At 36.2% G+C, this 23892-nt stretch overlaps 1 protein-coding gene across 1 annotated transcript in view; it reads right to left on the bottom strand.

Moving 5' to 3' along the window:
• The window catches only part of MCPH1 (microcephalin 1), a gene marked incomplete at its 5' end in the record, with an annotated part of 134459 nt that extends 111128 nt beyond the window's left edge, over positions 1 to 23331 (bottom strand). Inside the window, 9 exons of the mRNA XM_082480419.1 lie at positions 2548 to 2660; positions 8033 to 9055; positions 11227 to 11322; positions 12569 to 12709; positions 13125 to 13245; positions 13882 to 13966; positions 18320 to 18438; positions 20815 to 20906; positions 23313 to 23331. Coding sequence (XP_082336545.1) covers positions 2548 to 2660; positions 8033 to 9055; positions 11227 to 11322; positions 12569 to 12709; positions 13125 to 13245; positions 13882 to 13966; positions 18320 to 18438; positions 20815 to 20906; positions 23313 to 23331 — 1809 coding nt within the window. The remainder of the gene's footprint in view (positions 1 to 2547; positions 2661 to 8032; positions 9056 to 11226; positions 11323 to 12568; positions 12710 to 13124; positions 13246 to 13881; positions 13967 to 18319; positions 18439 to 20814; positions 20907 to 23312) is intronic.
• Positions 23332 to 23892: the final 561 nt, after the last annotated feature.

Consider the following 23892-nt stretch of genomic DNA (forward strand, 5'->3'; position numbering starts at 1 on the left):
CTGCTATTTACATTGCTTCCCAAATGAAGAGACTTACAGCTAAGTAATGAATTTAACAGACTACACTTACAACAGATTCCCAGAACACCAGCAATATGATCTGAAGCCTCATATTGGTACTATTCACTACAAAAATGTATACACTCTACAATGATCATAATTTAAAGTTTTTTTTTTTTTAATTTATTTTTAAATATAAAAGGCCTAGAAATTCACATAGTCACATTTCTGGAAACATTAGTCCATTAAAATAGCTAGGAAATGCCATTTCTTTTGCACTTGTATTTTTAACATAAACTTTAAGGTTTAAATAAACATTAGAAAATTCTTCACAATACTATGATTCAATGAATTTTTTTAAAAAAAAAATGTGCTATTTCTCTCATACACTTTTTGCTTTGGGCAAAGGAAACAAATTTTCTAACTTATCTTCACTTTCACTTTGCCAAACATTAGCAAAATGTTGCAATGTTTAAGCTGCAGCCATTGAAAAAAGTGTTTATCAAAAATTTATATAATGTTTGGTTGTTTTTAAAAAGCTTCAAGAACATGTTGTGACTGGTACTAGAGAAGCTTTGCAACTTAATTCTTTAAAAAAATTTAGATAGTTTGATTTTGTTCAAAACAATATGCTCTTAAAATTGCTTCACTAAATTTCCTAGGGATCTCCAACATTGGCTTTATATATTTTGCATGTATGCATGCATACAAACATTGGAAAATAGATCTTAGAAAGACATATTCATAAAAATTTAATATATACTAACAGACAATGGCTCAAGGAAAAGATGCAGTAAAATTTTTCAGTGCAAGTCTGGTTGCCAGACTGGTTAAATCACATAAAAATCTTTTTGTGAAGTTCTTTTTATGTTTCAATCAAAAAAAACACCCCAACATTGTCTCTATATCAATTTGCACAGCCATACTGCAACTGGAAACCTTTAAAACTATAAAAAAACTCCAAAAACATTCATGACACGAAAGAAAGTATGCACTGCTATGTTATTGACATTTGAGTCCAACTGTATTATCAACTGGCTGTAACGGACAGATGAAGGGAGCCATTTTTAAAAACACTGAACAGGAATTTTCTCCATCTACTACTTAGCTTTGGCTACTGAAACACCTCACAGAGCATGCTTTGCAAAAGAAAGCTTAGCAGAGACCAAGCAGAACCATTCAAAGACATCACCTTTGACTGCAAGGCCAATATTTGGCCCCTGGACTGAAAAAGTGGAACATTAAAAAAGAACTTCGTATTCTTTTTTGTTTCTTGTCAGTATGTAACAGTTATGTTGAGATCTTTTCTTAAGAGAAATGAAATCAAAACTAGTACTATTGCATAATGCTCTTGTAGCATAATTATACAGGAGAAGGAATCAGTACCACAAATCTGGTAAATCTCCAGGCACCGTTTCTGCAAATAGCCTTAGGTAGAGCCACTGACTGCGGATATACATTTAGCAGCTTTAGTCAGATTTCTGTGGCAGGAAACGAAATTGTTCTGGAGAGGTGATTTTGCCTAAAAAGTACACTTATAATGTTTCTATATGACATGGATCTAGAGTGGAGTTGATTTATACATTCTACATAATACCTAGTTATTAGTTATACAAATAATATATATTTAGGAAAAGAAAGTGAACAAATACTTAGAAAAAGTCACAAGCAGTAAGATGCAGGCAACAAGTCAAATAATAATTTTAACCCAGAGAAGATCGCTGGTCCATGGGATTAATATTGAATCTTCAGGATGTTTAAATGGTTGAGCAGCCTAGTAATTGCACCTGCTCAGAACTTTTCATTAACAACGATCGAAATCTGTGATCGATCTCTCTGAAACTTCACCAATAGCTACCAAGGAAACATCTGTCAAATCTCTTTCATATAATGTTACGTCAGACATCTTTTCATGCTTTAGAACTTACCATTCTCAAAACAATTTATTGCTAATTTTAATTGTATGACTTCCTAATAAAAATAATTACTTATTTTCCTTATCAGTTTTATGTTTACTTAGAACAAAACTTTTATAAGGGAAGAACACCTTAAAAAATTCAGTGCCAACCCAATCCTCTCACCTGTCTTTTTTTTTGCATCCAAATTGAGCTCAAATAGTAAGTTAAGAAATTTAGCTTTAGAAGAAATCACTGCATCTTTATCCTGAAGAAAGATCTACTGGGGATAACCCACTCTAAAACAAACAAAACCCCCTACCCCATTTAGTAACTCCTCCAAAAAATGATAGGCATCTTTTCAGGTTACTTCAGCGGCTTTTCAACTAAAATATCTTGAGCTGGCTTACCAACCTCCTTTACGTCAACTTGGCAGGACTTGGCCACCACAAATTACCAGAAATCAGAGTTCCATGGTTATACATATTGTCTTTGAAGACCATTTGCATAACATTTCAAGGAAAGTAAGACTCAGAAAAGTTTTTAAGTTGATAGTGCATAAAGAATGTATTTCTTTTTTGTACATACAAAGGCACTTGGTGATTCTCCAAGAAAAAGAAAGATCTTAAAAAATACGTCCAGTTAAACTGACCTTTCGGAGTCTTCTAGTTTTTCTTAACCCCCCATTGTGCTTATTCTTTTTTTCGTTAAAAACTTTGCAAGAGCCATCAGTAACATGACAATCTGAAACTTCATTTTCATCACCTAGAAACCAAGTGTATTAAAAATTTAGAAACTTGAAATGAAAAATCCAATCTTGTTAAATGAAACCACCACCAATTATTTCATCGTAGCACGAGCTACGAACAATTAAGATACAATTAAGAGTTAGTAATTTGTACCAGTTATTTTTCCACTGTATTTCAGTTATGGAAAAAAGAGTGACATTCAAATTTCTGAATTCATCTTTCAGTATCTGATCTTGTAAATAAACTAGTTGTAGAACTCCCGATATCCAATACAACCGCAAGCAGACAATCAGCTAATTTGCTTTCTATTTATTACAAAATTTGCAGTTTCTCTGAACACAGAGTTGTTTTGAGAGTTTGAAGCAGCGGTGGCTACAGTTTTCCTTTGTTATTGAAATGTCAATGCTTTCAGTACACACTGCATTTATCTCAAATGACCTGAAGGTCTGAAACATGTTTTCAAACAACACTTTGCAAGCAAATCTAGTAAGCTGTTCGCAGGCAAGGATTGCAGGCGCATGCAGTTTATCAGTGTAATTATCTAGAAAAAGGCACCATCCATAAGAACGTACTCTAGTTTAGCTGCCAAAAAGCAGTATTTTTCACCACCTATTTTGAGTATTAACATATATTTAATTCTTCAACACGGTCAGGGTGACTTTTATAAGCATTAAATAATAAACTTTTGAATAATTTGAGAAATTATGTGGCTTGCATAAGATGAAAAACTTTGATCTATCTTTCGATCAATGAAGTTTTCATTACTGAAAATTTAAGCAGATAATTTTTCCCAAATTTAATTCAATGGAGTCTACTTCAGGACATTTGTAAATTTTTCATTTCAAAGAAATGCATGAGACCAGTTACAGTTTAATAACTAGTGGCCTAAAAATAAAAAGTGGTCTAAATTCAGCTCCTCACAAGTAAGGTTCTTCTGATTACTTCTGGAAAATACTGAAGGGTACTATCCATATTTACTAGTCTGACTGCATATATAAGTAAGAAAAATTTGTTTTTCCTGCCAGCTACTTGAACTCTCAATCCTTGATATGACAGAAAAACAACAATAAAAAATTACAGCACAACTAATGATGACAAACATTTTCCATTATTGATTACTTATCTTAAAATGATAACCTTTAAATTAGTCAAAACTTCATCACTTCTTCAAAATGAAGTTGCAAACTTCTCACTAATTTACACAGTAGCACTGTAATTTTTGCACAATACAAGTAAACATGGCTTTCAGGTACAATCATTAACTTAAATCCAATATTTAAACACAAAGTGTCATTTAACAAAGGGAGGATTAATTACTTAACTATGTTGATTTTATTTGGTATTGCACCAAGGCCCATCATCTTCAATCACAGGGCAAGACTGATGGCAAGTGGAAGAGGACAAAAGATCTTGCCACACAATAAAAAAAACTAAGAAATTTTAATTTAACTCTTTTTACTTGGAAAACAGATTTTTAAAAACATTTATTTTGAATTAAAAAAAAAAAAAAACCAAAACAAACACCACAGGACTGCAAAGGATGTCAGGAGATCATCTACTCCATTGCTTTACCCCAAGTAGATGCAGGTAAAGCAATGTATACTTCTGTTCATTTCCAGTAAGTCACTTCAGTTACTGTAAAAGGACGATGTACTGGTTTGGGGTTTTTTGGAGGGGTGGCTTTGGGTTGGCAGTGAGAAGTGGTGTAATATTCCTTTTGCCACTCTTGGTCTGAATGCTCAAGGTCCACAGCTCTTGCCCTACTTGGGATTAAAGTCTCAAGACCTGTATGTTTGGACCTCTTTCCAGTTAGGGTTCGCACTCATTGGTTCCTCATATTTACAGGAAAGCAGGAAGGGGGGACGATGTCCATCATCTCTGATTATCAACTTGGGGATCTTACGCATCATATAAATAAGGACTACTCTTTGCAGCCCAGTTCCTACTTCTCTCCTGACTATCAGGACTTCTCAAGCACTTGCTAGCTTTTCCATCATGTAGGTCTCAACCTTCACCATCAATTGTCTGCTTTCCCCCAGTTGCTTCTTTTTAAAGCAATTGCTGAGTCACGAGTAAGGAGGTTTCATCTTTAGCAGCTTTTCTTAGGGTATTTCAGATAAAGTCAACAGAACTTTTTGAAGCGATTCCATCTGCTGTTAGTTATCCCTAAATTTAGCTCAAAAACACAGGTAACTCATGCTACTGTGGTCCATTAGATCCCCTAAAATCTCTTCATTGCTCAATGACAGGTATCCAAAATCAACAACTCTGATAGCCCTCTGAAGTATTATAACAAATTAAAGTGACTTTAATTTGCAATTTAAGCTTCTACTCATTCATGATCTTTTAGCATCAGTGAGAAGTTTTGAACCAGAATACTATCTTCAAAATTCCATTTGATATTTTGAGTTAAAAAGCAAAGTAATGATTAGGCACAATGAGATAGTTTTGATCAATCAAATCAATCATGTATATCTAATAAAAAATTTATCTATAGCATTCAACTTCAGAATATCATAACAAGGTGTCACTGAAATTAAGCTATATCATATCTACTATTTTGTACATATCCACAGTTATTTACCCCAACTATGAAGAAAGTAAGCTTGAATTTGTCATCATTAGTAATCCTTCAAGTACGTACGGACAGAATATTTAACAACTTGTGTTGTTATTATTATTGTAGTTATTATTCCAGCATGGGCAAATACCAAGTTTTTGCTATTCAGAACATAATTTCCTCAAGTCTTCTGAAAGCCCACCATTATTGCATTTCCATAAACTTATATTCATGATAGAGAAAAGCCACCATTTATCCTCACTTTGTAACTGCTAAAAATTTGGGCATTGACACACGAAACCCAGTTACACAGCACTTATTGATTACAGAGCACTGAAATTTATCAGGTAGGGCTGGTTTAATCAGAAGAACAGAAAAATTATTTCATCTCCAGAAACAAAGCTGAGAAAAAGTGAACAGGAAAGCATCTTTTAATATTCTTATAAAGCTAATTAATTTCAAGACTTGTGTCTGTGACAGTTCCCTTCTTGATTTGACTTGGAGTAAAATGAAAATAAGTAGCCATGTTTATTCCTGTGCTGTTCAGCAGAATAATTGGGCAGCCTTAAGTTTACCCTACAAAGGAACTTGAAATTTGCTACAACATAAGCATTAGGACTTGAAAAGTTAGTTTCGGATTAGCTTACACTTCCACTTCAAAAGCAAATGTTCCAAGTAGTCTGTGGAAGAAAGCTTATCAAATCTTACTCGTTGTTAAAGACATTGGGTAAGAGTGCCACTGACCTAAAATCACAAGGAAAAAAAAAAGGGCAAGAAAAATGTTTGATATTTAAAATTTATACAGATATTATTAAATCTTATATGGATATTTGATTACTCCTAACTGTATATATGTGATGAATGAAAAGAACTCTTTAGCTTTTAAAAATAATATAGTGTATTTACCAGTTTTCAAATCATGTACAACATCCAGAAAAACCAGAGCAATTTACTATTTATTTACTAATTAACAGGGACAAGAAAAAAAACTTACATTCACACACACACAAAAGAAATATTATACCTATATTTAATAAAAATCAATTATTCCATCATAGATTGTCACAGTAGTAAGTTTAAAACAAGATTTTCATTTTCTTCCACAGAACTTGCATTATTAGGGAAAATACAACTCATCTTTCATTATTGACTCCTTCGATTTTTAAGTGAGCTCATCTGAGCTGTCAAACTTTAGGTTCTACTTGAATATGCAATAGATGCACGAAGGTGAATACATTATACTTGGGAAAACAGCCATCACTGATAAATCACAAATATTATTAAAATCACTAGAAACACAAATTTAAACTTACAAAAGTTCCTAACAAAAAGGATAAAAAGCATAAACACCAGATAACTTTTGTTTGCTGAACACTGTTCCTTTTTCCTCTCCTCCAAAATCTGTTACCTTAAACAAGTTGTCTAGTGAGGAAATAAAAGCATAACATGCTAGAACATTGATCATAATTTAATCATTAGAATTTAAAAGTTAGAATTAACTCTAAAAGTAACTGGTGTACCTAATTTTAAAGGTAGTAAACATTTTCTCCTTTCCCATTTGTTTTCATGATTGTTTAATGAAAAACAGACAGCTCTTTGACATTAAGAAATGCGTAATTTAAGGATCATCATCCAGTGCATCTCCACATGGCAAAAACCACATACAGTAGGTTCATACATTTGTGGGGGTACATTTATACTTGTGTAACATACACCTGTATCAACTTTTTTTTAAAAAACTATGTTATAACGATGCACTTGAGGTATTAAAATACAGATGTAGTGAACCCAAAATAGCAGCTCATAGTTCATCAACTTATTACCCATGGACATTGGCACAGTCAGCGTTCAACGCTTCCACTGCATGATTTCATAAGGCTGATACCAGGTTTGGTGAGCTCCTTCAGTTAATAATTAATTTTATATAATTAATTGATGCACAGCTGCAGAATTTTCTAGGGAAAATGAATAACTAAAATATACAATTATAATTAGTCCTATGTAAAGCTTGACAAACAGAGCTCAAAAATATCAAAATCTGGAAATGATTACCCCAATGCAAGTTAGCAGCATTTTTCAGGGAAGTTCCTGAGCTTCAATATTCTGGTATACATTTACATTGAAATGACTTAGGCTAAACCAACTTGAAAACGCTCAAATATAAAAAATACTCTCAAAATTATTATTAAAAACTAAGATTGGTTCCATACAAAAAAAAGCAATGGTTGAAAAAAGATGCTTACATTTCAACTCTTGCACATGCCCTCAAATTTCTTAATCTTCATCATAGCACAAGTTAGAAATTGCTAACACAAATATTTGTTTCCACTACAGATTTTATGCCCTTAACTGCAATTAATCTAAAGTAGAAATTTTAACTTGTGAAATAAAAATAGTTTGAACAAGGGGCCTATGATGAGGAGTTACTTATAAACAATTTACAAGAGCACCATAACATTTAAAACATAAAGACCTTGGTTTCTTAAACAGATTTTGAATAGCAGTAGAAAGTTTACAGAATACCAAGCATTAAGGAAAAGGCAGGCTCACATTACTTTTGTTGCATTTCGTGAGCACAGTTTCCTTATCTCTTGGTGACTTCTTTGTGTTTGTAACGTATGGCAAAACAAATAAGTGTTCTTTTAGAACCTATGCACCTGTTTATTTTACTAAAAAATAATGTCAGTACTGCAGCATTCTCTTCTTTTGGTGTAATTCTGAAATATTTTTCCCTTTGGGAATGGCAGTTCATTTTGAAATTTAGTTGCATGAGTATATCTAATGCAGTGTGATATCTTTTCATTTTCCAGCTCTATGTGGCAACTTACCAGTAGTATGAGTACAGTAATTCACATTTGTTCTGTTGGGTTTTTCATGAGCATGCTGAGGCAGCCTATTCACATAATCAGAATCTAGAGCTTCTGCAGTGTCAGCTTTTTCACCATCTGACATATAATTTAATGGCACATTTCCAGGATGTTCAGCTGGTTTGGAGTTTTTCTTTACTGGAAGATCATTTTCTGGAATAGACTTATTCTTCCTTTTCTTGGAAGTATTACGTGGCTTACAGAAACTCACACTAAGTGAGTCCATGCTTGTAGAAGAGTCTTTACAAGAAACTTCAGGAAGATTCTGTGATTCCTTTCGTCCTTGTACCTCTACTTCATTTTCATTAAAATTAGATGATGAAAAGAAGTCGTCATAAGAAGCATCTTCAGCACAAGATGACTTGCTATATGTAGTAATTGCTTGCAAGAACTCTTTAGACCCTGATGCACCCAGTTCTGAGGTAGCCAGTTTCAAACTAGGTAGTGTTTGTAGTTTCTTCCTCTTCTTTTCTCCAAGAATACAATCATTTCTGTCAACAGGGAATTGTCTATCCAATGAACGTGCATTTAAGTCTTCACTATTCATAGGTGAATTAGAGAGACCATCAATTAAAGCAGCAACAGTATTTAACTTAACTATTTTTTTGGAAGGAGTAATATGACCCATGCCCTTGAACTGGAGGAGAGAACTTTCTTTTGCAGAGGAAGTAGTCATGCTATTTTCATCCCTCTGATTTTTCTTTGGAAACTTTTTTAGATCTTTCTTCTCTGAAGACAATTTTTCATCCAAAGTCTGCTGCAAAATCTGTACCTTTCTTAAGCTTCTTCTGCTATGTTGTTTTGGCGTTAAGTTCTTCTGCTCATAGCTATGTGAAGGAGAATTCACTGATGCACTCATGGATACATGAATATCAGTCCAAGTATCAGAGGCGTGTTTTACTGACTCTGTTTTCTGTCCCTTTAATCTATCAGTGCCCCAAAGATAATCATAACTTGAGTTCAAGCAGTCTTTCATTTGCTCTCCTGCAACATATGACAAGTGGCAATATAAATGTACTTAAAACAGCAAGAGTACCAATTTCTTAGTAAAATACATATGAAACTACTGAAAGAAAAAACCAAGGATTTAGCCACTTCTCTGGATATTATATGGTAAGTCATCAAAGACTAAACAGAAAATGGATTAGAAACAAAGCACATTCTATGTTGACAAGAAGATACAATAGGTCTAGCTATCATATCTTCTTATGCGGTAAGTACCTGTAAGTCCTGTTCTGCTCTTTCTTGAACCAAAGCAGCAGAACAACTCCCTTTTACTCTTGCATTTATGGAGAAAACCAGCAAGATTTTACATTGATAAAGCTATCTATAGTAATACCCGAAACTCAATAATCATTTTTACTACCACAGCATTACCATCACCTTGTAGTTTCTGCAGTTAAGGTGAAATTAAATACAACATCATAGTAGCATACCACATACATCAACACAATGTATTAAAAATAATTTCAATGTGGAAAAATATATCCTTTCTTGTAGCTATTCTTATGAAACGATTTTGGGGGTCTTCACAATAAATTCCTCTGAATGAGGCTAGCATCTCTGATTATTCATAATACACTTTTAAAAAACTTGTTCTACGATCTAATTATTGCAATAGATGCTTTTGTTTAAATACACATTGAGTGCAACGTTTCAGCAATACTACTTCTGTAAGTGCTTCTGTAGGTTTTAGGGGAAGTCTTGATGTTATTTGCTTACTAAATATAAATAATGTTTTTAAACATATGGTGTAGCTAGCTAAATTAAGGAAAATTAATTATATGGAGACGAAAGGAAAAGTTTCACATGACATGATCAGACTAGCATATTGACTATTGAAACAGTCTTAGCTTCAATCTTCAAATTAAACTGGATTCTTGAACTTTTTTTACCATTATTAACCAACATACTCACATGTATCTTGCAAGCACAAAAAAAAAAAGGGCCACTGTCACAAAGCAGAGATGGAAGCTACACTGAATATTAGCATGGGATGTGGAGGTCTATTCTTAATGTAAAATTACATTGCGCAGTTGTAATGCTGGAGGGACATACTCAAGGTAAAGCTCTCAAATCACGATGTTCAACCTCAGCAGCACACAACTTATTTACCAAAATAAAAGTTTGTTGGCACAGCTATGCTACTTCCAGTATTAAGCTATTACTCCTCCCTAACATTGTACGAAGACATACCAAGCTGTCTTGGGCTACACGATACCACCCCTGTTCTCATGTAAGCCAGCATGACAGAATTCCTATATGATGTCAACAAAATGCAACACTTGAAAACAGCATGACGTATACTATTGGAGTAGAATGGAGAGTAAGCAGGCTGCTCAAGTGGCCCTCATTATGAATTCTAAATACTGCTTTCTCCTTACTTTTCTACTGAGATCAAACACTAGCATCTGACTTCAGCTTTTTGCTCATTTGACTGACAGAAGAGGTGAGGTCTGAAGTACATACCCACTCTATGCATGATTAATGCTGTTGATGACCACTGATGTAGCACAATAACCTTCTCGCTTACGTCCTGCTACTATGCCAAACCACAAGAACAAACCCTTAACTTTGAGAATAAGAACCTTGATAAACGACTTGAATTTATCTGCAACCATAAAACATTTTAAAAGCTGATTTACCTTTACTCTTTGTCATTTCTTTGATCTCTGAATACTTAAGCTGGAAAACACATTAGGTTTCCTTTTAAATTCAAGTTTTTTTGATTGAAAATTTGGAAGACATTTCAGTTCTGAGGTCTCTCTCATTCAGTTCTCTTTTTTGCTTTCCACATCTGTATTCTATACAAGATCACTGTAACAGCAGAGAAGACCGACACAATGCCAGGACAAGACGACATTAATGGGGAACGGTGTGAGGAAAGAAGCAGAGGTGAGGCAAGCAACACAGCAGTAAGGCACAGCATTTACCCAGTATGATTCCTCATGCTCTGTTTTCATTGAATTCTTATATAGTATATTCTATATACTTTGCCAGTTAAGAAAAACTAAAATAATTCAGCTTTAAACATAATGATAGAGCAAACATATAGAGTTCCCATTTCAGTATACCATAAAAAATATATTTTCCAAAATACGATATACAGGGCATGTATTATTTTTAATTTCTGTAATATATAAAGTGTTAGTTACCTGGTAACAATGAATCTTCTGAATCAGTTAAGACACAAGTAGACTGTGGGCAGTCTCCTGGTGAACTACTTGGAGGTATCCGAGACATTTGTGAAGCTAGGAATATGTAAATAATAACTCATTAGCCCTATTTGCAAATATACAGATTTCCACCCCATTTAATCATATTTCAAAACAGCTCAGTTGTAAGAGACAACTCATTGCTTTGCCAACTAATATAAACATATAAATAATTCTAGACTACTCAACAGTATCTCAAATTTACATGCTAACAAAAAAACCTATTAGATATTACACAGTTTTAAGGAAATTTTTTTCTGGATAACTCAGGACCACATTTCTGAAACTAAAGAATGATGGCAAACCATTCAGAAAATATTATACGCCTTCCTAAGACAGTTGAGGCCTTTTACTAAAGAATCTGTCAAATTCTGTTATTAGCAGCAAAGCCTTGATATAGCAGAAATGGTTTTCAAAACATTTGAAGTTACTACCTTAAAACTCAGAGAAAACAAATAAAAGCCACACTAAAATAAGTGAGACTTAATTTTTCATACATGTATCTCTGGTTCCTTACTTTCCTACCACAATTATTTTTGAAATTATAAACTGACAGTCTAGTTGACATAGACTTCTTAAAATTTCAACTACTACAGATCCTGCTCCCCTCAAAAGATGTTCCACATTTCAACAGTTTTTATAATAACTGGCAAAACCTAATGACTTAGGCCTCAATACTTTCACAGTAAGGTAATGCAAACACAAAAAAATTACTTGAAAACTGCAATCTAGATTTAATTCAGCAGGATCTGCGTTTTGAAATCAACTAGATTTATTCAATTAGGTCATTCAAATGGATTTATTTTTTTAAATCCTGTTCTTCAGTAGCTGGACAGAAGTCTCATCAATTTTGGACTCCTTTTTAAACTGTTGGCCTGGGAATAACAACATTACAACCTTTGTCAAATACAGCATTCACATTAAAACTTAACAGGAAATAAGATTTAGAACATCGCTGTAAAGTTTAACCAAATGTGATAATATCAATTTACATGTTTAGAAAGTCTAGCTTAAATATTAGTCTTCTTGAGCAGTCTAGTGATTAAGAACTTCCTTTTTGCAGTCATTATCTTTCATGATTTTTTGTGCCTTTAAATAGAAAGAAACTAAAAGCTAAAGAATTCACACCTACTTGAAACACCTGAAGAAGGGAAGACATGCAATCAAGGAAGATATGAAAAAAATTCTGAAGGCCAGAGCAAGATAAGCACACTAAAAATTCAGCAATAAAGATGGTAGTCATTTGTGCATGTTCATAGGTAAATAAAATTTAACTTCTTACCTGTAGGAGAAAGATTTTCTCTTTTTTCCTTCATCTCCTTTATTCTTCTTTCCATTGCACTGTATTGAACTTTTATCTTATTAACAGGGCTGTATACAAGCGAACCATTGTCTTCAAATAGTAAAACCGGTACATCAGTTTCTACACAAAGAAATTGCATTTTTACATTAATATTTAGAAGTTATAACAGCTTTAGATGAGGTTTCATTTTTTTTTCAAAAAAACTTGAAAAAAAATAGGTTTCATAGAATGGTTTAGGTTGGAAGGGACCTTAAAGATCATCTTGTTCCAAACTCCATGCTGTGGGCAGGGACACCTCCCACTAGACCAGGTTGCTCAAAGCCTCATCTTGTACCTAACATCACTAGATATGCCTTAATACCACAAATTTGCAAAGAACTCTGTAAAAAGTAAGTCAACTTTATTTCTATGGTGAGATGCATAAAAGTTAAAAACAAACAAACAAAAAAACCCAATCAACCAAAAACCCAAACCCATCAACTGCTTCAAAGAAATAACTTAGGATATTTGAACCTTAGTCCAAAGTAGGTCTTACCAGCATTAATTGCTGTCTTTTGTACAGCTAATTCTTTGGCCATCTTGTCCAGTTTTCTCTGCAGCTTTCTATCATTTTCTGGAGTTTTTTCAACAAAGTCTTTTGGCTGCATACATTTGTGCTACAAGACACACAAAACTATTAATTATATGTTATAAAACTGCCAGAAGTAACTACTCTTTGCCTACCACTTTATTGCAGTATTTATTATCAATTTTTAACTCTATGCTACTTATCACCTCCTTAAGATTCACAGATAATTGTAGAAGTTAACATTTTCCAACATGAACTTTACTATGAAAGAAGAAAGAACCTAACAGATTTTTTCAGATTAGATTTTAGTGAAAAAGAGACTAAGTCACCATCTTTTCTTTTTTGCCTGTAGCTAAGCTAAGCCTTGAAAGATTGTTATTTTTTTTTAAATACCAGGATTTTAGGGTTCGTCACAATTCAGTGAAACATAACCCACATGGCAGTTGTGTTTTTTTGATTAGCTAATCATTATGTGGTTTTAATTTAAATCTTTGTTTCTTTATTTACCAATATAAATCTCTACTTTTATCACCCTTTCTTCAGATAAGATGTCACACCTTCACACCCATAGCCTACTCATAAAAAAATTACTCAGATGGATAGGTACAATTTACAGAATGTTCTGAAAATAAAAACTTAAATGCCTGAAGTCAGGAAGTCAAGTTCAAACTTTAAAGTTTACTATTCTAGGCCTATTTTAAAAAAATAAAAATCCCACACTCACTTTTTTGAGCAGTAGTGGTAATCCTTCATTAGTGTCTATTGCAGGAAATAAGGATTCATCAACATGTACTCCGGTTTCTCGACACCTGTATAATAAATCAGAGCAGGTTTGGTGTTTTGGTTTTTGTTCTTCTTTTTTGTTTGTTTGTTCTGCAATGTAATTACCTACTGCAATGCTAAAAAAAAAAAAAATCTACATATTACACACCAAATATAGGACATGATACAATTTTTTTTTTCCTAATGATGACCTCTAAATGGCTGTTCTAGAAGTCAAAGATTCCCACTCATATGTTATTTTCCACGCATTCAAAAAAATCACTGTATGAAGTCCTTCTGGCCAGATTCTCATGAATCTCAAGTCTTGCCCTGACTGTTGTGAGGACTGTAGGCTTTCATTGTTCTCTAGCTAGTGAACTTAACCTTAACTTGGTCACTGTGATGTCAGTAAACTTCCAACTACAATCTCCAGAATGTCACGGCAGGGCAGGGTGAGGAAATTCTTCCATTTAGGCAAATGAGGAAGGAGGCTTCCTCTCATCTTGGCTTTTACATCTTACCCATTACTCTCAGCCTTCTGCCTTCTCTTTGTACATGCAACACTAAAACCAGCTCCTTACTGAGAAGCAATCTATATTTATGCAAACTTTTTTTTAATTACAAACCCAAAAATCCAACTCATACCTTACCCCTAGTTTTTCCTGTCTTTTCATTTCAAAGACTGATTTGAGAACAGTGGGACTAATGTTATCTTGGAAAATGATACAATCTACTGTATTTATGAACACTAAGGATGATGTTGAGACAAGAATTTGGTTATTAATACATAAATTAAATGTCTTTTGATCAAAATAGGTAAATACAGTTTTATTCTCAAGCAATAAATAATAAAACCAATTATGGCAAAGAGTACAGAACCTTAATAGACTACACTAGAATTCCCCTAGAAGTCATTCAAAACTGTGATTCTAGTGACACCTAGTGATCTAACTGCTACAAAGTTTGTATCTGTAGAATTATAATCTAATGCTTAGTTACTCAGTTTTGAATAAAGAAAAGAGCCAAACCACTACATCTATCTGTCAAACTAACTAGGTTTAGATGTCTCTGGAGCATCAAATAGAGATGATATTCAACACGCTGGACTACAGTGGCTGTTATTAAATGCTGGATATTAATCACCATAGATGAAGACTACATTAAAATTTACATTAATTCAGAGATTTCATTGATTCAGATAAGCTAAACAGAAGAAAATTTGACCATTAAATATAAGAATTTTTTACTCTGCAGACAAATCTGAATGTAAATGATTTCTCTATCTTATTAGTACATAAGTGAGCTACTGTACTAAGAATACACGGGCAGAGTTTTCCAATTATGGGTTTGAATTAGAAGTATGAAGTGTACTTAACTTGAACACAGACTGTAGCAATTTTATGTCATGTAGGGCTCTTTTTGTTGATGGGTTCTGGGGGTTTTTTTAGGTTGCTCATGGAGGTATTTGAGTTGAAGAAGCACTAAAATATTATTTTTCAGTGATCCCAAAGCTGTCATTCATTTTGCATACTGCAACATTCCATATGTAACCATGATAAAATGCCGTCATTCCACAACATGAAGTTCTATGTTCCATTCCATTTGATTTTTGATTACTGCTGAGGTAACAATGCTACAAAAATATTTACTCTGAGTCCCCAAAATCTTAATTTTCCCCTCACACAATGTGATGATCATCTACTTTCTGATATGCTTAAAAGGACTTATGCTTTAAATAGTCTCCTTGACACCAGCAAGAATTTTATTCCCTTCACTGTCTTAGCTGCTTCTTAGCAGAAATTTTTCCATTTTAAGTAGACTCCTTTTTAAATTTGAGCACTGTCACAGAACCTTTTGGGTTTTGGTGTTCCAGTATGAACACTGATTTTATACTGTAGCCATACTTACAAGAAAGTTCTCTGAAATAATTCGAACAACCACCCGCAAACCAAGACCAAGCAATGACTAAAACATTTGCACTGCGCTCCAACAGGAGTCACACAATGTCCAGTCTACACTAGAAAGTTTCCCCTTACTATTACATTTCCTAAAAGGGCATTTTACAGCATTCCTGACCATTCTGAGAACATTCCACTTGCTATTGAATGGAGCAGCTGGTTAATCAAGCCATCTTTTTTTAGTAACACAAAAACTTCAACTCCTACAAACTCTGCATTATTTGCTTACAGTTTTCAGGTTCAAACTAAGCTTCCATTCATACAGGACCACTATTTTACTGGCACATACTATTCAGTCCTTCCTGTTTACATTTTCCCAGGGTTCAACAGACTGTCTTCTGCCTACCAAGTTTCTGAGATGTTGACATACTAGGCATATAATTTAAAGTCAGGCACTCCAGTTCCCTCATCTTATCACAAAAAAATTTAGCGTGTATGCTAGCACAGACTCATTGTAATTTTGCATTGTCTGTGCCTCATTTGAATAACCCTATGACTAGTGAGACTATTCATTACTATCTCTTATGTAAGCTTCTACCACTCCTGACCTATACCTTGCTCAAGGATATGATATTCCTATGAATTCTGCCTAGAATATACATCAATCTAAGTTGTATGTTCTCGTGTACCCTTTGGCATTAACTTTTAACTAAAAGGCAGAAGAAGAAGATTCCAGAGAAGTTCAACCATAATACACAGCTTGGGTCCTCCTCCGCAACAAAATACATCATTTCAGATGATTCTCCTAGTTCCACTGAATCTCATCTTCTAAGCCATAGACCAAGACCTTGCCTTGTCCAGAGCATGATACCAGGAACACTTCAAAAAATACCAGGAAGATGCCAGCCTCTCTGTTTCCTACCAAACAGCTTAAGATTTCCCTCCAGATCATTTCTGCTGGTATCCAGCAGCAGTTAAAGTTTCTGGAAGCTTTTTTACATATGGATCTCAAAGCTCCATGCTGTCCCCTACAGTATCACATATCCAGCTCTCTCTATGTCTGAGCTTTCTACAGCATGCATCCGCTCAATACCTTCCAATATTGCAGAGGAGGCTCTTGCGGTGGAACTGCTGTTACAGAGACAGCATTTCTCTACGACATGTCCTAAACTCTCCCCTGTAAGGTGCTCTCATTCTCCTTCCACTGCAGATGCTACTCACCTGGACTTTTCTGGGATCCTCTTTACTATAGCACATTCAAGTCCTCAAATAGTTTATAGTTCTTGTGACTAAGCTTTCAAATTCTGCGTTTATACATTCAGCCATCTGAAGAGCACATTCAATTTTATAACCAAAGATTCCTGCCGAATAGACCATCATTCTCACGCACTCAGATAACACCAGGTCCCAGAAAGATATATTCATATAAATAAAATTTCGCATCACCCTCATTTTTGAGCACTTAAGGTATTTCTTCCTCAACGTTAAAGCTTGCTGGGTTGTGCAGCTGTAACTTCTGTATCTGACACTATTAAAAAAAAAAAAAAAAAAAAAAAAAAAAAAAAAAGGAAAGCCCTGCTTCTGCAGAACTGCATGAATTTCTTTTTTGGCAAACAGATTTGCATCACAAGTCTTGAGGATGTACTACATTTATATGGTTGCAAAACTTGGTTTTGCCCCCCCCCCGCCCCCCCCCCCCCTTTTTTTTTTTTTTAGACTTTTGCCCTTAGCAGACTTCTCTCTCTCCATGCATATTACAATTGCTATAGGCAAGGGCTTCTTTACTTGACTTATATTCTAATTTTCATCACCACAGCAATTTATCAACTGGAATGTTTGAGTATATGCATACTCTTAACTCCGTGTTGCTACACTTCATCTGAAATCTAAATTAGTCCTCACAACAACTTTGTAAACTCAGAGAAGCAGCTATGGACTAGCAAATTCTCAGGGACTGGCTGCTCAGTTGAAATTTGATATTTTTTTTTTTATTTAACTTTTTCCATATGGTAATTGAGAATCTTCAAGCAGTGCTGTTCTCAACCTGCCAAATGTCTTAAAAGCCAGACTACATACGGATCTTTTCCTTTCTTGCTAGGAAATATTCTGTCTCCTGGAATTAAGTACAAAAACTGTCCCTGATGAAATGTGCTTTTTCATATGAAAATGGAAGAATACTATTCAACATAAATATCTGGTCTTCACTGCTTGTGTATGCCATCTGAGAGCATCAGGAGTGGAACACTGAATGGTTAACAAATATACTATGGAACTGTTTCAACACATTCATTTTTCAAGAGTGAACATTTTACCTTTTTATGTAAGTAACATGCTTTATAATAGGAATAATGTCATAGGAAAGCTATCATTTACTCATAGATTTATTACCATTTCAAGTACATTAAAAAAAAACAGGTAATGTACTTAAGTTTTTAAATAAAACAGTACTAGAATCCATTATCTCTGGAATGGGTCACATTCATTATATTCATGAGTACTCACTTCTCCACCCAGAGTACAGAGACTATTTTTACATCCATCTTCTGTGCTTTTCTCCATGTAGCCAAACGTCCGTCTTTGAAGACTACATGGGTCACACGCTTGTTTAAAGTTTTTGAAACCTGCAGAAGTGCACAGAGAGTTCATCTTTAAGTCAGATAATCAGAAAATGATAATGAAACTAGCCTGTGCAGTCCATTTTTAACGCACAAATCATTAGCACAAAACCTTATGTTAAACATTATGTCAAGGACTCTTGATCTTTCCCATCTTCGCAAGAAGCCTCAAGCAATCAAAACTCAAGTCTCATTAGTGAAGCCAATGCAACACATGCTAGAGGGTTAGAGCAGCCTTTTGTTTCAAACTTTTCTCTAGGTTACCGTTTTCATCTCCCTACTCTAGCTGAATCACTAATCTCACAACATTTTTATTTATGTAGCCCAACATCACTTCTAATGCAACAGCCAGTAGAGAAGGTAGTTGTCACTATCCAAATGCCATCTTTTATTTAGCAAAGAACTCACAGGCTTAAAGTGTACAGCTAACCTCATCCTTTAAAATAATTCTCATCAATAAAGATCACTTCTGGTTTTAAGGGAAGGCTAAAGGTACTACAAAAAAAAAAAAAAAATATGGGAACACTTTAAAAAGTGAGAAACACTGAAAACTTAAGTCTAATATCACACCTGACATTTTCATTGCATTGTACAACTGATCAAATTTTCAGTTATCAGCCTCTACTGTCAACTAAGTGATAACTTTTTAGTTCTAGATACTCCATTCTTCACAAAGTTTCCTTTTTTGGAGACTAAACACCCTACATATAAAACTGTTTGATCAGTTGTGATTACTGACATGGTGAAATGAATACAATTCATATTTTACAGCAGCCTCTTCTCAGCACACCCAAACGGAAATAGCTCTGTAGCTCTCTGTTGTGCTCTCAGCTATATCACTATACTTTGCTCCCAACACATTGGATCTATATTTGACTTTAAGAAAACTACTCAGCTTTTTCAAAAATTTCTGGTGGCACACTGATTTATTGCTTCTCAGAAGACAAAAAAAAAAACCCCATGATATTTAAGTATCTAGGTATACAGGACCAATGAATTTCTTTTGGAATAAGTTATGACTCCAGATACAATTGCTTACTTGCTTATGCTACTCTCCGGCTCACAGTCCATGTCCTAAGGAGACAGATGCTTGATATAGCTTTGCCTCCAAATTAGGGAGGAGCATCACCTTACACATCCCTCCCTGCTCTCTGTCTCCTCTCTTAACCTGGATATCCTCTGCTGCTCAGCTGACTTCAGCTTGAGACGTCTGAATCAACAATCTAGTGAGAAACTAATTTACAATTTTATTTGCCGACACAGTGAGCTAAGTCAGTTTACTATCACATGCTCAGCCCAATTAAAGGAAAGTGTCTGGAATAGTGAAGGGGCAGGACTACCCCTTTTCAGTCATAGGGATCTGCTGCATAGGGTCATCTGTATCATCTGCCTGTACTTTCCACCATATCTGGCTACTTTTTGATCAACTTGAAGAATTCTGAAGCCTTACGCTGTTGTCTTATTTTCTGCGAGAAAAATCTAATATCATCAGAACAGAATTACATAGATCTGATAGTACAGCACAAAAGAACAAGAAATATTTCTTACTCAAGTTATTTACCAAGAGTTGCAATTGCTTTTATAATAAAAACAGTCATTCTACTGTTCTGTCACACTATTTCAGCTAAATTCATCCAGAAAGAGAGGCTTTGGGGAGATTAGCAAAATTTCCTAAATTACGGTAAGATACATCCACACATGCCCACTTAAAAAGCACTGGCAGTTCACGCAAGTGTTATTTAGAACATGAAGTGGGCTGTAAAAATCTCCATTAACCAGTGATAGTGTGCAAGAAGGGAAGATGCCAGTTTGACTTTGGCCTCTGGCTGAAATTTTACAGCTGGCAATTAAACATATTTCGCACCTACAAGTCAACTATACTTGATATGCAAAAAAATCACTGTGACATATACAAAGACTCTTAGACATATTTTTACTAGCACTTTCTGGAGCTGAATCACATTTGTGGGAGAGTGAATGGAAAAATAAGATGTCATAGTACTTGGGTTAAAAAATATTGTAGTAACAACAGAGCAGCTGCCTACAAGTTAAAGACAACAAAACAACATAAGGTTGTAAACCACAGGTTTTCAACACTTCAATTTGGTTTGCCCACAGTATGCAGCAAGCCCAATACTTCATAACAAATGCATGCTATCATATTACCATACAAAGAGGTTTATAGATATAGTGAAGCTTTAAATGCATTTCCCATCTGTCACTAGTAAGACTTTTACAGCACATTTGTCTGTTCTCAGGTCTGTGATTATCTTCCTTCCTGCACTTTAAAAACTCATACTACAAAGAAATATACATAACAAACTAGCTTGCTTGTTCTGCTTAAGAGCTTTCCTATTCTATTTATTTCAGAAGTTTCCTTACATTTGCTCCCATATCAAGAAGTTGCTGTTCAAAGGTTTTTGAGTAATTTGCTGTTCTGTTAGATGACCAAACGTCTACAAATGCGGAAATACCTGGATCAGAAGAGAGAAAACAACAAACAGCTAATGAAGTACATACTATGGTAAAACTGGTCAAACTGCCTTTCCAACAAAATAACAAAATTTTGCTTTTATACGTATTGCACTCAGTAGCAAATACAGCTTTTAATAAACTGCGTATCAGATGTTAGCAGCAGAATGTTATTTTTAGAGTATTTCTGTCCCTTAAATTAGTTGCAATGAAACAAATGAAGAAGTTTGACGGTAGTTAAACAATTTTTCAGTTGGTCAATTTAAAACACAATACCAGCTTAAGCAGCAATGCAGTATCTTTGCATAACTGCTGACTCTTGTCATTGTTTAATTACTGCTAATCTTCAGGTTAATAAAAAATGTTAAAGACAAATTCATGAAATGCAAGTTACAGAACATAATGAAATAAACGTAATGGAATTATTCCTTCCCCAAAGCCCCAGAAAACTCTGCAGAAATATTATTTGACAATTTCCAATTGACTTCAAGTTCCACCTGATTTATATTGAATCACCCCAAATTAAGTACATATCACAGTGGCTAATACAATTTCATGTCAGCTGCTTTAAGTAAATTTTTGTATATCACATTTAAGTAGCTTCTTTTATTAATCAGATTAATAATCTCTTCAAGGAATGAAATCAGCCTTGGTTGAGAAGGTCTTTAAACAAACAAACCCAGATGTATTGACATGGAGGGATAAGCAAATTAAACTCATAACAATCCCTTCATTAATTTTACTTAGGACAGGCACGAAAGGGACCTACAGTTCCATTGGCCATGCCAATTTCCCATTTTGAATGATGAATCAGGAAAGTTCCAGAAAACCGGAAGAATGCCGGTTCACCAAAAACAACTTCACAGAAACTACAGGCCAGACAACTCTCAGAACTCATGAATAAACCTGAAAGCGTCAATTTAAAAGGGCCAGCCTTGACCACTACTACTTAACTATCTTATTTACTATCTATGTCTTTCTGATTCACTATTATGTAGTGTCATGTCTTCTTTCTAAATGAAAACTAGAATCAGGCTCCAACAGTAGAAGTACTTTTATAAAGATTAACGTATTTTTAGAATTGCTAGAAATACTTTTAGCGTACAAGAGAAATATGGAACGTAAACATCTCCTTAGCCAAAACACAGGGAAAAGTCTTATTATCAGTACTATGACTCAGATATACATGGGAACTTTAGACAAATCTACTCCAATGCACTTTTAATTGTGTTCATTCTACTACCGGACCAGGCAGCTCTTGCCAGAGTTGCTCTTTTTGATTGCTCTATTCTGAAAAATACTGCACTCAGATTTGAAAAAACCCAAACAACCAACCAAACAAAAACCTTCCTCTTACATCAAATATTTTAGAACCTTCATGGTTATAATTCCCCTAGAGAAACAGGTTGGAGCATTTCAGTGAAGGTCAAACTAGGAACTTAAAAGAACGTTACTTCAAAGCTGCATGCACCTGCGGTAGGATCAGAGTTGTATTTTACAATAATTAGCCAATTTCAGCTAATCAAACACACTCCCAACAAAAGACAAGGCACTTTGTAGCTTTTGTACAGCTGATGGAAAAGAAAAATGAGGAAGGGCTTGGACCTTTTTTGAACTAGAAGAGCTCTGAGTAGAGCTCGGGTCTTGTAAAGGGCAACTTATGCTAGAAGGCCTCAGAGAAGGCGGGGAGAGCGGGGAAAAAAACAGACGTAAGGGGGCAACCTAGCGAGGCAGAAATTTAGAAAGAAGCGGAAGAACTCAGACAGGGTCAGCCCACGGCTGACCGGGACAGGAACAGCGAGGAGGGCACCGACGTGCGGGGGCGGCGGCGGTGCCCTCCCGGGAGCCACCCCAAGCGGCAGCCGCTCCATCCCCTGCCCGAAGGGCCCTCCTCACTTCCAGCCCCGCCCGCCCCCAGCGGCCACACACCCCCGCCGGGCCTGCGGCGGGGCACAACCCGCCTCACGCCGGGAGCGGCCCGGCCGCCAGGCCCCGCCGCCGGTTTCGAGCGGATTCGCCATTAGTTAAAGCAGCCCCGCAGCAAAGCCCTCTCCCTCCCGCACCCACGGGAGGGCTTCCCACCCGCGGCGGGGCTGCACGCCGCTACGCGGTCGAGCTGAAGCCTGAGCCGCCCCGAGGGCTAGGGCCCATCCCGGCCTGGGCGCTGGGCCGCCCCCAGGGAAAGAACCGGGCAGGGAAGGAGGCGAGCGGCGAAGGCGAGCCGGAGCCCCCACAGCGGCCCCTGCTTTCCGCCGAGAAGCACCGGGGAAAGGGCCGCAAGGAGATGGGGTGCAGGAGCAGCGCTGTAAAACCGGCCCGCTCCAGCCCAGCGGCTCCCCCTCAGCCGCGCGGTGAGAAGCGCGGCCCGGCCGCCAGCCCTGTCCCCCACACAGCGGACGAGCCGATACCTTTCAGGACGGGCTCCATTAGCGGCGCGGCGCAGCGCCAAGAGGCTCCGGTACCCGCCACCGTTCAAACCCGCCTCCACGCCGCGTCACCGGGCCTGCGCTCTGAGCGCCTGGACCCGCCGCGCCTGCGCTTTGTGCCCGGCCGCCGCCGAGGGAAGTGCCGGGCCCGCCTGTCCGCCGAGCGGCGGTGGCGGTTGAACGGTGGTGGCGGCAGGTTGAGTGAGGGGGAGCCTGCGGGCCGAAGGTGTGAGGGGCGGCGTTCGAGCGCCGTCGGTGTAAAAGTCAGGGATACAGAGTCGTTCTGGCGTCTTAAAAGTCCTTTTTAGACTTCGGTGTGTTCTGCCTCAGCCAGCTCCAGTTCAGTGTGGCGCTGGGGGAGTCCCGGGACAGCCGAATGCCTCTGAAAACAGTGTTCAAAAACTTCTCAAAAAGCTAGCCCTTTTAAATTGACTTGGCTGGCCCTTTTAAATTGACTTTTCAAAAAACTTTTCAAAAAGTTAAACGATAAGTGAAATTTCTGTGTCAGTGTTCGCCGTGAGGAGTCTGCCGGGAGGCTTCTCTGAGGAATTTTACCTTGCAG

The sequence above is a fragment of the Vanellus vanellus genome, assembly GCF_965231255.1.
Source record: "Vanellus vanellus genome assembly, chromosome: 3".
Classification (NCBI taxonomy): domain Eukaryota; kingdom Metazoa; phylum Chordata; class Aves; order Charadriiformes; family Charadriidae; genus Vanellus; species Vanellus vanellus.